The following is an 18,535-nucleotide window of genomic DNA, read 5'->3' as shown; positions in this document are numbered from 1 at the left end:
TGTGGCATTGGTGGTATTTTAAATTTTTTTTTATAATATATGTTAGAAATAAAAAAAACAAGCATAAAAAGCCTCTAATAATGCAATGGAAAATTACATTAGTGGGCATAGGCAGTAGCCTGTGATTGGCTGCTACTGATCTTCATGGTGTTTCCAACAGTGATGTCACAATGATATCATACGACCAGCCTAGGATGAGGAGGAATGCAATACTTTGCATCTAATAATATAATAATAACAATCTTTATATCTATATAGGTACATAAAACTCTGCAGCGCTTTACAAATCATAGGTGGCATATACAAATATAATATTACATTACAGAGTACAAACAGTTATATGGAACAATAGGAGTGAAGGCCCTGCGCACAAGAGCTTTCGGTCTATGAGGATAAGGGGGTGACACAAGCTTACATTCTATGAGGATGAGGTCGTGATACAAGAGCTTACAGTCTATGAGGATTAAGGGGTTACACAAGGGGTATAAGAGCTTCTACATCTACCCCATATTGCCTCCAATGGCCTATGCTGTGCAGATGGAGGCAAAAAGGATGCCTCTGTCTGCCAGTATATGTCTAAAGATCGACTCCAGATTGAGTCTCTTTCCTTCAAAAAAGTGTTGGCAACCCATTTTGCTTCTAAGCTCAAAACAAGTCGTGGTATCATAAGAACATAGGCCTGGTCTCTTATTGGGGGTGGGGGAATTACGCTTTGTGACAGGTGCTGATTTAAGGGGTTCCTGTCAAGGGAATGGGGAACAAAGCATATCTTAAAGCCAAAATGTAAGGTAAGATACTACTATCCTGCCCTTTTTAGAATTATTTTTGTTACACAGATAACTCCTTGACTTAGTCCTAAAGTCAACAAATCAAAAATCTTCTAGGATTTGAATGGCCTGATGTTATTTTGGCATGGTTTACAATATGACTGGAATTAGTGTTTGACAGGGAATTCCCCAATGATTTAAAGGGGTTGTTCACTTTCAGCAAATAATTGATATGTTTCTGTAAGGAAAGCTTTGAAAATTTTCCAATATACTTTCTGTATCATTTCTTCACTGTTTTCTAGATCTATGCTTGCTGTCCTGCTATATAAAGCTTTTATGTTTACTTACAGTGGACAGAAATCTGTCCATGGTCACACATGTGCAGTATACATTTGCCTCAATACTATTAAAGAGAAACACTAATCACAATTTTAAGTAATAATTGTTTCTAAGGATGGTCAGTGCTAGATACAAACATAAAAAAGAAGAAAAGTAAGACAGCAATCAAAAAATCTGCACATGAGTTCAGATAGTTGGGTGCTCGCAGCCAAAGATTCTGGTACCTGAACCTGTAGTCTGAGACATCGATGGAGGAAGCCACAGCACGCCGAGAAGTCCAAAGTATAAAGGCTTTATTCACATAGAAGGCATAGAATTCGCAACGTTTCGATTCACAATGAATCTTTCTCAAGCATATTGAGAAAGATTCATTGTGAATCGAAACGTTGCGAATTCTATGCCTTCTATGTGAATAAAGCCTTTATACTTTGGACTTCTCGGCGTGCTGTGGCTTCCTCCATCGATGTCTCAAGATACAAACATAAAGACATTCTGAAAGAATTTTTTCACCTTATTTATGAGCAGTCACCAGGATACACTATAAATGTACTTTAGTGGGTCTAACATGGGTCAGACTCACATCAATCAAATATTGATGACTAATCAGTCATAATGGGCTGCATAGTTCTAACAATCATGAGGGTCACACATGCCATTTATGCTATTTTCTGAAATAACACAGATTGCAGAAGACAGAAAAGTGTACAAAAAAAGTAAACATTTCCAATACTAAACACACACTGGTCCAGCACCTTGAATATAACATTAAATAGTTAGTGATGAAAACTCCTGAATTAAAAGAAAACATGAAATACAAATTATATAAAATCATTACTATTGTTATTTTGCTTTTTGCACAAGATAAACATATCTGACAAAATTCCTATTCCCCATGCCCTGCAAATCCTTTTAACCAGCCTACACATCATGGTGAATTACAATAAATGACATTGTCAGCATTCCTTAATATAGGGATCATTTACAGGAATCATTCATATTACAAGCTCTAGTGAATTGGTTAATAGGGATGAGCAATCCCATTGAATACAAGTTCCCTGCAGCTGCTTGTGACAGACCACGTCAGCTCTTCTCTTTTCTCCATTAATACTCCAAGTGCTTCAGTGACTACAGTGTGCCACTTTTTTGCTAAAAGCGCAGGGAATTAATTTCTCTATGGCAGCTCTTCTCTGTTAGTAATGTTTCTTCTACTTGTGAGAGAGGTATCTAAGGGTTATGGTTTGACATATACTCCAAGGAATCCTCCCAAAACACACTTTGCCTGGAGATCATTTTTATCCATAAGTATGATAATACTGTACGTCCATTGTAAAAATACACCGTTAATCCATGTAAGTAAGTGCATGGCATAGTATGATACATTTTTCCGAATTGAAATATCCATTGCTAAGCAACATTGAAAAAGAACAAACAGAGCAATTCTACTAGGTTAACACCTTTTGTCTTTTTTGGATGAGAAAAATGAATGAAAAATTGATATAATAATTGTAAACACTCAAGCCAAAGAGATGCAAAGCAAATGGGAAAACAGTCAATGGAAAATTGGATAACGCTATAAAAGAAAGATATACAAATAAAGGCAGTTCACCAGGCTATGTACAAAATAGGTTCTGTAGGTTTCTTCTTAAGTTGAATTTGTATGTAAACTGTATATTTTATAATTGTAACCCCAGACAAAATGTTTTTGGCCTTAGTGACAATTGGATTTTAAAAATGTTGGTTTGTCATAAGAATCAGAATTAACAATAAAGCTTCATTACAGACACCTGTGATAACGGTTATAGCTGATCATAATAGCATAAGGCTAAAGTACAGTAAATTACCAACATCCAACATTGTAACTAGGGGTCATCTGTATATCAGTAGGGGAGCACCTGTATTAAAAAGATAGCTGTGTATTCATGGTTTTCTCACAAAGAATAATATGGTGCTCTGCTTCAATATCTGCCCCAAAATGCATCTCTTTTTCTGCTTGCTCTTTTCAATTGAAGCCAAAGAGGTGGCTCTTCTATTTTCACCAAGTTTAAAAATCACTATGCCCTATCTCAGTGGTGGTGAACCTATGGCACAGGCTCTATAGGTGGCACCTAGAGCTCTCTCTATGGGCACTCAGGCTGTCACCCTAGTACACAGTTCACCAGACAGGACTCAAAGCCTCCTCCCGCGTCTGAGGAATACCAAGAATGTGCTGCACTTAGTGATATTTTAAAGCAACACATCCTTGGCTGCCTGGGACTGCAGGAGGAGCAAGGAGGTGTGCACAGAGCTGGACTATCATTGGAGCCCCTGAAACTCTTCCTGTTCAGGGGACAATGGAGAAAAGCTGCAATAATAATACAAATGTCTCCTCCTCCATTCTACTATATTGGTGTCCGCAGGATACCAATACGTTAGTTTTTATAAGACTATTCCACCTGTAATCCAATACCAGAAACTAAGCTCAGTCTTGGCTCTCTGCGGTGGATTCTGTGGATGCTGTGGAGAAGGCAGCATAGCTGCTGTATTATTACAATACAACTTTATTGATCCCCTGGGGGGAAATTGTTACACAGTTAGACACAGGTTTAACAATACAAATACATAAATACTTTGAGAGGCGCAATATTATTGTATCTATTTACTGTTTAGTATCTATTACATTCATTGTTATTCTTTGTTTTCCTAGCTTAGGCTACATTCACACTGCTGTATGGGGGATCTATAAACCTCCGACGTATATTCAATGTATATATGTCCCCCATAGACAGCAATGGGTGCACGGAACTGTATGGGAGCGGGACAGTGCTGCACATGTGCAGCACTGTTCCCTTCCATAGCCATGTCCTATCTTTCCCCAGAATACAAATCCATGCGCCATATATCACTATGGAGAGGGGCTGGAATGTGCAGCGTTCACCCCTCCTCCTCTCCCCAGCGCCAACATGTGCCCGCCATACTATGGTACAGTGGGCACACATTACTGTAAATATAGCCTTACAGTGGACAATCACATGTTTGCAGCTTACATAGATCTCTACCTAACAATATTCCTTTCACAAAACTGTTCTTTATACAGATTAGTTTTTTAGACCGTTAGGTGTCGGATTCTATAATTGGATAGCAGGCTATTTGAGGAATGCTCAGGCTGCATTTGCATTGTCCTTCACTCTGTTGCAATGTTATGGAGATAACAACACTGTCCTCCAAGCCAGTAATTAAGAAAATCAATGTGAAGTCGACTTCCGCTAGGTGCTGGGATGCCAGTGGAAAACTGGGCACCGCACTCGGCTTTTATCTTCATTTTGTTTAAAGTTGGCAGATAAAAGCAATAGAAAAGGATGAATTGATTCTGTGCAATTAGCGGCTGATGCCTGATTGTTTCCTCAATCCTGCGACTGGGCTTTAGTGACTTGTTTAGTGGCACATTGTGAGTCCCATGTGGTGTACTGACAACCTCATGCAAGAACAAAGGAGTGTAGGAAATGGTAAAACATTGGAGACACCTTGGATTTCTATGCAGTGTGTACTGTGGTTATAAAAAGATTCATGAAAAAGCCCTTGCTTTAGTAGATATAATAGGATACGACAACAAGTAGCTACAGCTCATGTCTTGTGCACCAGTATTTTTCATATAAAGCATGATAAAGCTGCATGAATACTATCATAAGGTCCTGGCAGGGTGATTGCTCATGGTCAGAGATCACATGACCCTCCATCTGCGGCCATTTTCTGTTCGGGAATGTCTGGCTGATAAGGTAAAAGACAGAAGGCTTAACTTTACATATCAAGAAAGCAGCAGAACTATGATTATATGTATACAGGCGGTCCCCTACTTAAGAACACTCGACTTACATACGACTTTTAGTTACAAACGGACCACTGGATATTGGTAATTTATTGTACTTTAGTCCTAGGTTACAATAAACAGATATACCAGTTATCACAGGTGTCTGTAATGAAGATTTATTGTTAATCCTGATTCCTATGACAACATTTTTAAAATCCATTCGTCACAGAGACCAAAAAAGTTCTGGCTGGGATTACAATGATAAAATATACAGTTCCGACTTACATACAAATTCAACTTAAGAACAAACCTACAGACCCTATCTTGTATGTAACCCGGGGACTGCCTGTATTGGTAAATTACCTAATATTTGGCCCCAACACTTACACACCCCGACTACAAAAACATGAGGAAAAGTGGCCAACCCCTTAATATACCGGCCCCAATGTTCACTAAAGACTGCAGAAAGTCCTGGAGGTTTTGAGTAGACTTAATATTTAATATTTAAAGTCTTAGGCACTACACAATTTGTAGCTACAGGCCACTTATGGCAGCACACTGCTACACAAGGTTTAGAAGGCTGCTTTTGTCCTAAACCTCTCTTATATGTTTTTCTATCAAATTATTCTCTTGCTGTTTGACACCCAGTAGTTTTCTCTTTTTAGAGGTTGACAGTTTTCTGATTTGCTAGACCCAAAAATTGTATGATTTTTATTTTGATTTGTTGGTGATATTGTAGCATTACTCCACACACTTGAGTGGGACTCAGAGTCAATGCCAAGCCAAGTGACATTTCATACACCGAGATCTCATAGAATATTGCCTGAAATAATAAAAATGATTTTCTTATGACAGAGACAGATTTAAAAAAAAAAAAGCTCTTCATAGCAAGTGTGGTGTATGAAATGTTAACTTAACAACTCAATTTTCACTTAAAGGAATCCGTAACTCTATTCACAGGTTTTTCCTCACCTTTGTTGCTGTCATTCTTTGTCAAGTAAAGTTTGAGCCGGGAGAAGTCTGGATTAGCACTTCCCACCTGCATCTGTCTCATTCAGCACAAAAGAAATAAGGTTTATGTTATTATTATACAGATGATCAGATAAAATGTATTTAATTGGATGGATAATTCTCTATTGTGCTTCTTCTATGTTCATATCTACAATTCACTTACTACAGAAAAAGGTTTCCTCTGTAGCAGCTTTTGTGGTGTCGAGGAGTTTGGTTAATAATATCTGGGTGTCCTGTAAGATTGTTTATGGAGTTCCTGTGGTTGTGTACCAAGGAGTACACTACATATAATGCTGCATGGTGTCTCAAGGCCATATATAATGCCTTAGAACAAGTCATTTGATATGGAAATATATTTCTAATACATTCAAATATGGAACAGGTTTTTTGCCCCTCTAAATTTTTATGGATAAAATTCCTCTAATACCTTTGGCACTTTCTATAGTTCCCGGAAACCATCCCAAAAATATATCCATGTCCCTTAGAAACAAGATTGTTGAGTTTGGATATGACCACCATTGCTGCAGTAATTGCACATAGAAACAAATTGTTTTGGCATATAAAATGTTCAGGAGGTACCGCATGTCCCACAGGCAACCTGTGGTAATGAACACTCGATCCAGGAAGTCGGTAGGCCTCAATACTGCTCTGGCCAGGGGAGTGTGGGGTGGTCGTATCCAAGGATGACTATCTTGGTTCTAAGGGACAACATGCATACATTAATGGGAAATTATCTTCACACAGGAACATTTAAAAAAAAATCCAACTGATGATGTGAATGTATTTGGTTGATTAAATTAAATGTGAATGCCCAGAGGAGAATACCCCTTCAATGCTAAGTATACACAGAAAATAATTCAGCATCAGGTAACTGGACATGTATTTAATTCCTTACTTCTTAAACTTAACACAGTGGAGGGTATAGAAAGAGGAAGAGAGGAGTTTTTTACAGAAATCAATTGAAACTTTTATATTTGTTTTATCAGTTCTTTAATGTCTGACCATTGGGGTGCTAGATTATCGTCTATTACCTTGTATATATGATTACTGTTTATAAGTACATTAGCAAATTATGTTTATGGCCATGGAAAGTAGCCTCCCATTTATCAATTTCTGTTTGAAATCTACACCGATTGGTTGTAGTCCTGGAAAAATTAATTTGTGAAAAAAATCTGCCACTACCTCTCATTAAAATAAATGGATGGCTAATTCTAACTTTAACAGTCTTTAGTCTTTAATCTGAATGTGATATATTTCTACATTCCATTTAAATATGCTATTTAATATCAGCATATGCAATATGAAAAACAGATAATGGGATCAAAACTCAATATCACAATGGTGGTGACCATTTGGCTTATAACTGGAAAAAGTTCCCAATGTATTGTATGTGCTTAATATCCTAATTGTATACTAGACTTGTTAAATGCTTTTTATGGCGTTCTCCATGCATGATACAGAACCTGATATTTTAATACATAACATTTCTGGGTAGTGTTGCTTATTTATATTTTTATATTGGTTACAATTTGAAAAAAACAACATCTAATTGGAATAGTATTATCTATTGGAATACTTCAAAAATGTATTCTATCCTGAGTCTGTTTTTTTCTTTTGAAGCCAGACAATAAAGCTAATATATCCATTATCGGTTTTAGATTGAGGGTAAAGGGTCTTAATATGTGAAGCCTACCATCTCCAAACAACCTAAGCTTATTTGCATACAAACGTGTGAAATATTGGGCTGCAAACAACAGAACCATGGTGTCATCAGTTGGTGAGGTCCATTCATGATCGATGACAGTAGTAAAGACAGATTTAGGACCTGCTCTGAAATTTGCAGCTCAGGCAGTTGGCACACAAGACCATGGAAGCCACAGGAAATGTAAAAATGCCTCAACCTTTTTTTTCTTATTTATCCAAAAAGATACCTGACATTAATCGGATCGAAGTGAAGAAGAATGGGCAAAGATTCTATTACTAGGCCAAAATAGACATGAGCTGGAACATTCCTGCCTCATTTCCCAATTAATTGCCAGGAATTTTGAATGAAGAGGGTAGTTTCTGGAGGACTCAAATACAGGGATTCCTGGACTTTTACAAAGTGTTTCAATCCGATTGTGCCAAGCACTGCTAACATGCATTCCCAAAAACTTTTTCTACATGTAAAGCTAAAAGTATTTATGGTTTGACATTTGGATTATATTTTACACTTGCTTTTTTGGTGCCTAGTGTAAGACTATGTACCCTATGTGGTCTCATTAAACTAGAGATGGGAGGAACACGTTGGTGCTCAAAGGAAAGATGAAGTTGAAGAGCTTGTACTTTTCCCTTGCAGTTTTTTTTTTCAGTTTTCAAGCACCTTGGTGTATTTAAATATCCTAATTACAGCTTCTAATAGCCCAAGATGCAAAGCTTGAAAAGTCTTTATATCTAGAATTATAGACCAACTACTGGCACAGACTGAATCAACCATTACAGAAATTCTTATCAGAATCACTTGCTCTTCACCTTTTATTTTAATCCTTTTCATGTGACTGAGTAACTAGGTCATCTTAGAATAGATCTAACAAAATCCCTTTTGTATTTTGCTGTTAGTTGTATGGTTGTCTTTTAAAGTGGCAGACAAGACCTGTTAGTAAAGCTCTAATTTATATACTGCTGTTCAAAAATCCTATGTAGCTTTCACCGGGTCTTAAAACATTAGAAACTCATTTTAAATGGTCACTAACTTTTCAACATACTTTGCATAAATATACATTATAGAGGAGGGAGTCTATAGCATTACAGTTGTGGAGATGAGAGAGAATCAGAGCAATGATGTAACATCTGTGGCAGCGTCATCTTCTGTCCACACAATGCAGCGTTGATTTCCCTGTGTGTTTTTTTTTTCTGAACTGACTTTATGTTCCTGGCAGTGTTTAAACTATTTCACCATAAGCAGTCACTCTGCATCTCTGCTCTGGTCTGGCAGTAGTTAAAGGGGTTGTCTGACTGTTATAAAAATGTATTGCCTTGGATGCGGAGGGCTTTTAAAAAAAAAAATGTATATAGCTGTACTTCCCTCATTCCTCTTGTCCTGTCCCACAGCTCCAACGGTCCATGACACCAGGAGTGTTGGAGCAGGTGAGTACAGATATATTTTTTTTAATAAAAGCCCTCCCCAGCCAGGCTAATAATTTTTTTTTTTAGTCGGACAAAGCCTTTAACTGTGGTGAGAGAGAGCTCTTCTCTAGTCATCTACAGCTGAGGCTTTCTCTGTATCAATTTGTATCCCTGTAAAAATATGCAAAGTTTTCCAGGATAAGGAAAACCATGGCTCTTTTAGCTACCTTGTAAGGCATCTCCCTTGACATCAAGCATGATCTACAAGAGGCCTTATGACATGATGCGTCATTAAAAACCAAACCAGTATATCTATTTCAGAAGGAACAGACTCCCAACTGTAGACAGCACTGTTTGGACCTGATTGGGTCTCCTCAGTATACTATAGGGAACTTGTTTGGCTGGGTGAGAGGCTTGTGACTAGTGTTGGAAAGTAAGAGTTTTCCTTCGGGGACTGCAAGTTAACGCCACCATGTAGGCGTGTGGAATCTTATAGCCATGCATGCTCCACTAGGGGGATTTGGGGAAAATATGCAAAGTTTTCCAGGATGGGATAAGGAAAACCATGTCTCTTTTAGCTACCTTGTAAAGCAGCTCCCTTGACATCAAGCATGACCTACAAGAGGCCACGCTGATGATAAGACTCCACAGGCCTACATGGCGGCCTTAATTGCCAATCTTCATAACGAGAACTCTTACTTCCTGACCCTAGTCACAAGGCTCTCACCCAACCAAACCAGTTCCCTACGCTGTCCTGAGGAGACCCAATTAGGTCGAAACAGTGCTGTCTACAGTTGGGAGTCTGTTCCTTCTGGAATAGGTATACTGATTTGGTTTTTAATCCTGCATGATGTCATAAGGCCTCTTATGAGGCCACACGTCTACATTGTGGCCTTAATTGGCAGTTTCTGTAAGGAGAACGCTTACTTCCGAACCCTATTTGTATCCCTGTCAGAGATAGTATTTTGCTGGTTTTATTTCTGACCTAGTTCCTGTTCAATCGCTATACTTCTGATAACTCTTATATTCTCTGATCTTGGGTTTCGTATTTTTGACTCTTATTACTCAGATTTTGTGCTGTACTTGCTATCTTTGATGTTACATGGACCCCTTACCTCGCCTTTTCTATTGTTTGTTTGTGAGTCTTGTTTTGTGTCTGCATGGTATCTATATTTAAGGGATTATCCTGCATTACCTAGGATTTGCTGGAGCAAGCAGGCAGGTGATAGTTTGGGGGCTCAGTTTAGGGCTCACTGTCCCATCTGTCCTACTTGAGTCCAAAGTCCCCATTACAAACAATTAGGGTTTTAGAGTATTCTAAGAAATTACTGGATGTTACTGGATGTTTTTGAGGTGCATGCACCAAGAGCATGTAGGTGATTGAATATTTGGTGCAAAGGAGATGTCAGAATCTAGCAACCAGTGGGCCTGCTGCCTCTGGGTTATGGTGATACCACAGACTCAAATGGAGGATGGGTTGATTAGTGGATGGAGGAAAAACAAGAAGTTCAGTCTTAGAAAGATTCCAGGTAGAGAGAGATCATGATGTTAGAGACATTAGATAATCAGTGGTTATCTGCAGTAAGGCAGGGGTGATATTACGTACAGTACGTAAAGTATATAGTTGGGTAAAATCAGCATAAAGATGATAATGAAAACCAAATTGGATTATGATTTATCCAATTGGTAAGTGCAGAGGGAAAAGAGAAGAGGGCCAAGGACGTACAGGTTCCTTCAGGCAAATGGAGGGAAGCATCCTAAGGGAAAAGGTGGTCCACAGTCTCAAACAAAATGATGTTATATTAAACTTCTTTGAAACAATGTTATCTGTATAAAAAGATAAGGGGGAATTTTTCACTTTATAAATTTGTTTGTGCTAAAATGAATCCCTTTTTCAAACCAGGAAGGTTGGTAAAACATCTAATGTGGTTGTTAATGTTTGTAACATAAAATATATAATTATTGTACACTTTCATTAAAATGTCATTGTAGCTTAAAAATGCAGTGCATTTTCTTCATGCACTCACAGCTTTAGAAGGCTAGAAATGTGTAATAGATCTATTTATGTTGTGTTACACTGTGTGTTGTACTTCACCCTGTAGCTATGGGGGGAGATTTCTTGTTAAGGCAGTTCTCAGTGTTCAATAAGACACAAAAACCCTTTCCAAGTAATAGCTAATGTTGAACACTTTGATACTGTTGGATTTTAGTAGCTAAATCTTAAATACCTCCTGAGTAGATGGAGAAGACTTATAACACCCACAGCTCAATTTAATAACACTGGAACAGGACACAGACAGCTCCATTCTCAGTGTAGTGGCTGAACTACGTTGCTGCAGATTAGATCCCATCTAATGCATGAAATATGATCTACAACAATACTTAGAATGGACCTGTTTCCTGTTTCATTCTGTGTTTATTAGCGTTCAAGAACAAATCCGGGGTGGTGATGGGTGTTTGACTCTCATCGAACTAAGTGTGAGGTTATTTTTTATCATATTTATCAATATTTTCCACCTGAATCCCCCTTAAATGCTAAAACTTTTTGAAATAATTATAGGAAATAACAGAAGTATTTAATGAAATAAATGAAAATGAAAAAAGTTAAATCCTTGGTCTCCATTTCATACTTTGAGAAGCAAACAGAAGAAATGGAAAGGGTTTATATTTGCCGGGTTTCTGCATTTCTAATTAGATTTAATATAACATAGATTAAGCAGCAAATCCAAGAGTGGCCATCCATCTGAGTAAAATGTTTTTTTTTTGGGTTTTGATGATCTCCCCATCGACCTATGTCACTGTCTCAGAAACAAACATACATTAAGGACCAAAAAGCACAGCTCCCGTCTCTGAGAAGTGGACAAGGCTGACCTCTGCATTACAGCCAGTTGTTACACTAGGTGTTACAACCACCTATCTGTATATCTCTATATAATCTTTAAAAAACCTCTTTAAACCATAGAAAAGCATATATACGCTTAAATCACCAAATACTGTACATTGTGTATATGTGATATAACAGGATAATGAAATGGAACCATATGGAACCATATATATGTCATGATATTGTGACATAAAATCGATGGGGGGGTATTGCCAATGGCCATGTGATCTCTCTGTAAATAGATTTTGAGAATTTTGTATTTTCTATGCATCAGCAGATGTGCTGAAAGCTTTCTTTTTTTGCTTAAAAAAGCCTGGGATGAGCTGTGTAATTTAATTCATGATGCATTATCAAAAGACCATGCAAAGAGAGATGTGATGTCAGGTTCCAGGAAGATCAGAAAGAGCTCTCAGGTCCTAATGATCCTTACTTGTCTTCATTCCTAGGAGCTGTAAAAGGGAGGCTGTCAATTTCCTCCCATTGACTGTGATCCTTTCACTACTGTAGTGTCCTTCTTTTGTATCCCAGGGGCAAAACTACCTCTTGAAAACAACATCGTTCCCATTGAAGTATTTTTAAAATGAATTCATCGACAAGACCCTTATAATTACATTTAGGAAGTGAGGTTTCTGGCATCCAGTGATTGGATTTTCACTTTATTTATGTGTCTCCTTCTTTCCTCCAGGTCACCATCCTAATAAGCTTGGCTCTGGCTTTTCTTGCTTGCATAGTATTCCTTGTGGTCTACAAAGCCTTCACATATGATCACAGCTGCCCAGATGGATTTGTATACAAGGTATGTGGCCATTTATTCCTTAACAATAAAGCAAGGCTGAAGAATAAAATACTAAAAATGATTTTGACACATTTCACTAACGAAAAATTAATTCCTCGACAAGAACAATAATCCTAATTGCAATATAATTTAGCATAATCTAATTCAGCATAATACTTTTAATTAGCCAGTTATATCTGAATACTTAAAAGCTGGCTTTACCTGTAAGCAGTACAGAATAATGTTCATACACGTTGTATTTCTTGTGCAAGCTTTTTTATGTCTTTTAGTTTAAGAGTGTTAGACATCCTAAGCACAAAACATATTTACAATCTCGGCCTGTACACCACTATGCAAATACGGAAACAACTTTGTTTTAAAATATAATTTTTAAGGTTTCTTCTTTGGCTCTTTCCCAGTATCGTTACCAGACCAGTGATGTATAAATGTCACACACAACATAGTACAGCTACCAAAATATATATAACAGTGCCTCTGTGGTGGTTATAATGACATCTGATATGTGATTTTTACTCCATGCTTTCCAAAGTCCACTTATTAACCACCATATACAGGAGCCATTGTCTGCTGCTGTGGCAGTTGGGAGCTGAGCCGTGATTTCTTACTTTTCTGCCACAGGTTATTAATATGAGCTCTGAGCTTTGGTGGGTTACTTTAGGCAATACGTATTAGATGCTTATGTGTGAGGTAAGATGGATAGGGATGCAGAGATAGAGGGAGATTTATCTGAAATGTTGGAGATAAAACTGTTCCAGTTACCCATGGAAACCAATCAGAGATCAGCAGTAATTTTATAAACAGCTGTGCAAAAATGAAACTTGAGTTCTGATTGGTTACCATGGGCAACTAGAACAGTTCTGCTCTCAGACACTTCGGATAAATCTCTCGATAGACAAAGTGACAGTGGGAGTCACTGGAATGAGAGTGCCAGAGACAGTCACTGGCATGAGACTGCCAGAGACAGTCACTGGAATGAGAGTGCCAGAGACAGACAGACAGTGAAAGAGACTGCCAGAGATAGTCACTGAAAGAGACTTAAAGAGACATACAGTCACTCAAGGAAACTGACATAGAAGGTCAGAGACAGAGACGGTTAAAAAAAGTTTATAAAAGGGATGGTCAGTGACAGAGAAGGTCTGTGACAGTTTATAGATACATGTAAAATATTTCTTGTTAACTCATTCTATTTTGCTATAGCTAAGAGCAATTATTTACTATCCCGGGCAACGCTGGAAGGTACAGATAGTAAATAATAAAGTATCCTACCTGCCAACTTATCGTTATAAATAACGATAAATATAACTTACTGAGTACCAAAGTACAGTGAAAAAATAAATGACATCTTGCAGTCGCTCAAAGGACTTTCTATGACTATTTGCCAAAGGTAGTAACCATAGCTTTATCTTTAATGAAACCAGTGTATAGATTTTGTTTTAGCCTTTATTACGTTGTCTATTGTGTAGGTTTCTTATTAGGCTGATTATGGATTCACCAAGAAAATGGGTCCTGGGAAATAATGTTACCAACATCTAAAACCACGAATCAAAATAATACAGATAGAAAGACAGATGTTATGCCAAAGAAATAAATTTTATTTAATGAAATAACACATGAAGGTAAAAACAATTAAAATTCCCAAAACTAGGGAAGTACAAATGATCCCCCAGTTACCAGCCCCAATATGGGATGCAATAATAGCGTGACTAAGGATAAACCACAGGTATATAGCGTAGATATAAAGTGCTTGACAAACAATGTTAAATAGAGATAAATGAAGTCACATTACCAAAGGTAGAGTGCCGGGCTGGAGAAACCGGGGGGTCACAGATGCCCCACGCGTATCGCCCGTCAAGCAGGCTACCTCAGGGGATATCCCTTAGTCACGCTATTATTGCATCCCATATTGGGGCTGGTAACTGGGGGATCATTTGTACTTCCCTAGTTTTGGGAATTTTAATTGTTTTTACCTTCATGTGTTATTTCATTAAATAAAATTTATTTCTTTGGCATAACATCTGTCTTTCTATCTGCATTATTTTTATTAGGCTGATTAAACACTCAAATTGTCATCCAAATATTTTGTCAGTGGTGGTTTTAGTTTAGACCCGAAACATGCATCTTACTATGTTTTTTGTCAATAGAAAGCACCAATAAAAATATCAGGTTCACAACTTCAATCATGTACCATCACGATAGACCAAAGAAGACCAACGTATATATGTATATGGGAGTGCTATCTTAGAGTTGGTGCAGTAGAACATATGTTTTCCCTGGTTGGAAGCTACATGTCCACAAACTTGTATGAAGGTGTCCTATTCCTTCAGAAATTTTAATTAGCATTTATGAACAGTACAACAATTTCATTGTTTCGCATGTGATAGTGTTGTTCCATGGTCTTGTGCCTTGTATGGGTCCTGGTTCCCAGTAGCTTAGCTCTTTCTTGTCTGGATTTTGTGCTTGATGACCAGTACTCTGATGATTGTTGGTATATAAGGACCTAAGAATTCTCATACTCAGTGAATAATTCTGGCATTTAGTAGTTTAGTATCCTGTACAGCCTCTTGTATTAGTGGTTCATGGTCATGTTGGTTTTTCTGTGATTTTGGTCTCTAATTATTTTTGTGCTTTAATATAGTTGTGTAAAGACATTATCATCCATCCACAGCCTTTCCTCTTGTATTAAAAGCCATTTGTATTCCTTGAATTGCAGCATAAGAGATGCATACCCTCCTCACTGGACGCCTACTACTCTGCACAGGATTCCAACTCTCGAGGAAGGTTTTACACTGTCATCAGCCACTACAGCATGGCTAAGCAAACAAGCTCAAGATCCGTCTCTCCATGGCTTTCTTCGGGATCCATTAATCATGATACCAAGGCTAGTAAAACTGAAGGTCACTAAACAGTCAAATCTACAAGTGACATCAGTGTTCAGAGAGCCCTGGGCATGGCTCAGATGAGGTGCCGCATTTAAGATGCAAAGCTAAAAACTTGCGGGAGTCTTTAACGAACAACGAGATGTTTCTTTTTTGTGCATTGTTATCGTTAATTTGTAACCGAGTCACAACCTTGTACAAAGGCATGTTCAATGTTTATCGTCAATCTGCAATGTAAAAATAGGAAAAAAATAATCTTTTTGCCAAATTCAATAATCTGTTGATAGAAAATGCAGACATATGCAAATTAATTACTTGCTTATTGCTCATTTATGATAGTCACAGTTTTTTTGTGAGCTGGCACAGTGTTACGGTATGTGTGGAAAGCTATACCCCTGGATATGGACAGGAGTCATGTCATGGGCAGGAGTTAAAGAGCAGTTACATAACGAATGGGTTCAGATACATGGCTGCTAATGGAAACATACAGGAGTACACAGTGTCTGAAGCACAGAACACAGAAAGAGTACTGTTGGTTCCAACTGCCACGCTGGGATTGGTTCATTTTAAGAGCCAGGAATAAACAGATGGATGTTTCTAGAAGCTGATACATTTATAAGAAAGATAATTATTCTTTTTAATGGGACCCTTTCACTGCATACTTGTAGCCAAGGAATATATCATATTTTATTTCAAAAGTGAATTCCTTGTACAACACGTGTGTTTTATCTAAGGGTTCAGAAATTTTTTATATCTAAATATATTTAAAAAAAGAATTATAATGTATAGAAATATCAGCGCATGGAGAAATACATTCCTAAATAAACAATCAGAAAGTACCTCCATCTGGCCAAACATGACCAAGCTGGAATGTGAGCATCTTCTCCCAACCACAAGGTCAGGTTCTTGAAACAGCATAGCATGGTAATCTATGCTATTTCTATAACTTTGAGTGTAAATCATATCTACTCCTATGGGAGGTTGTTTCTACAAATCTTTGAGAGGAGGAGACTGGACTCTTCCCATCTCAGCCACAAATAACACTGTAAGGCTGAAGAAAGACATGTAAGGTATTGTCCGGCTTAAAATGAATTTTAGATTTCCCTTACACTGATGTGTAATTCCATAGGCAACTGTAACGTGCCCATGGGAAAGTAACCAAATGGGAAGGTCAATGGGAAGAGGACAATCCTTGTGTAGATGGAAAACGTGGGCTTTCTACTGTCCTAAACTTAGTGCACTTTATGGATGGGTCTGATATGCCGACCTGAAAGAAACCTAGTAAAAATTGAAATTGAAATTGTCCTCACTTTGTTTTTATTGCTCTGAGGATGTAAATATTCTCTGACATGATAATACATTGAGAATAGACTGCTCTGCAGGCCTGGCCCAGCGGGGGAAGCTTTCCTGTGCCAATCATTATAAGCATTTTTGTGTAGAATAGAAATTACTGTGACCCATCCAGACAATGATAATTTTTTTTCTTCTTGCTCAACCTGCTTAGGCTTGAAATTAAAAGGTCATAGTGATATAGATTGGTTACAACTGACTGTGCTATAGATAAAAGCCTGGATAGAATTTGTACATTGCATTTTCATAAGCCATAATTGCATTTTTGTAAATGGATTGCAGCCTCACACTCAGTTAGATCGAACACAGTCAAGGATCAGGCCAACATTTTATTATCTTTAGGTAGAACTACATGCATTGCGTTTGTGAAAGGATGATGTATACATGCTTGTTTGTTAACCTGGATTCTTGTTCTTTTTAAAGGTCTAGTTCAAAGATTTTTCATGTATTTCTCAAACCTTTATCATCTCTTTTGTAGTGAGAACTGTGTAGAGCTTTCTGAACTGTGATATGCTGCCATATGTACCCCATAAACCTGAGCTGAAGGTGTAGTTTGTGCTGTACCCAGACTATAGTGCCAAATTCTCTAACGGACTCCTCTACACGACTATTTCTCACCTGTAAATCCATTGTCACCATGTATATTATCATCTGCCCTCTCAATAGTTTCTTATTGTGTGGTGTGTTTCTTGTTAGTAGCTAGCAGAGACTGGAGTATTTTGATGTAATCCTTGCACTCTTTTCTGACAGGAAAATAAAGCTGGATGTGTCTGAATTGTGACTAATGTTTCATACTTATTACTCACAACCACAAAATAATAATAAGAATCCTAATAAAACTGGCATATAATTGCAAATTGTACATGATCATTTGTTATTTACTTTACTTTCTTGGTCCTCATGTTATTTTCAATTGAGATCCATGTTGCAATTGTTGTTATCCTGATCTAAGATCCTGATCTATGATGGACACATCCCCATACACTGAATGGAACCCAGATTTACAGATGACACTGCCAGAGGCATTCCACAGACATCAGAAAACAAAGCAAATGAGTACTTTTCCAGTGTGTACACTGCCATGATTTTACCATCTTTGGGGAGAAGAGCTCAACCTTTTTCTTTGCGGAATTTTTCCACATTGTGGGGCAGATTTACTTACCCGGTCCAGATCGCGATCCAGCGGCGCATTCTCTGCGGTGGATTCGGGTCTTCCGGCGATTCACTAGGGCAGTTCCTCCGACGTCCACCAGGTGTCGCTGCTGCGTTGAAGTCCGCCGAGGCCCGCCGGAGTGCACGATCCTATACTTGGTGAAGGTAAGTGCGTGTCCCGCAACACTTTTTTTTTAATGCAACGGTTTCTCCGAATCCGTCGGGTTTTCGTACGGCCAAGCCCCCCGATTTCCGCCGCATGCATGCTGGCGCCGATGCGGCACAATCCGATCGTGTGCGCCAAATACACGGGGCAATACAGGGAAAATTGGCGCAAATCGGAAATATTCAGGTAACACGTCGGGAAACCGCGAATCGGGCCCTTAGTAAGTGACCCCCTGTGTGTATAGTTGTTGTAAATATCCTCTTGTCTTTCATCTTAGTACTTCTTAGATCTGGGGTGGATTAAGA

The 18,535-nt window shown here is 38.1% G+C and overlaps 1 protein-coding gene across 1 annotated transcript in view; it reads left to right on the top strand.

Moving 5' to 3' along the window:
* The window catches only part of NSG2 (neuronal vesicle trafficking associated 2), a 40,966-nt gene extending 23,279 nt beyond the window's left edge, over positions 1-17,687 (top strand). Inside the window, exons 4-5 of the mRNA XM_072146159.1 lie at positions 12,576-12,686; positions 15,397-17,687. Coding sequence (XP_072002260.1) covers positions 12,576-12,686; positions 15,397-15,588 — 303 coding nt within the window. The 3' untranslated portion in view covers positions 15,589-17,687. The remainder of the gene's footprint in view (positions 1-12,575; positions 12,687-15,396) is intronic.
* The last annotated feature ends 848 nt before the right edge of the window (positions 17,688-18,535 follow it).

Source organism: Engystomops pustulosus, chromosome 4 (genome assembly GCF_040894005.1).
Source record: "Engystomops pustulosus chromosome 4, aEngPut4.maternal, whole genome shotgun sequence".
NCBI classification, from domain to species: Eukaryota; Metazoa; Chordata; class Amphibia; order Anura; family Leptodactylidae; genus Engystomops; species Engystomops pustulosus.
Note: the sequence above shows the minus strand (reverse complement) of the source record. Positions and strands in the feature narration are given on the sequence as shown.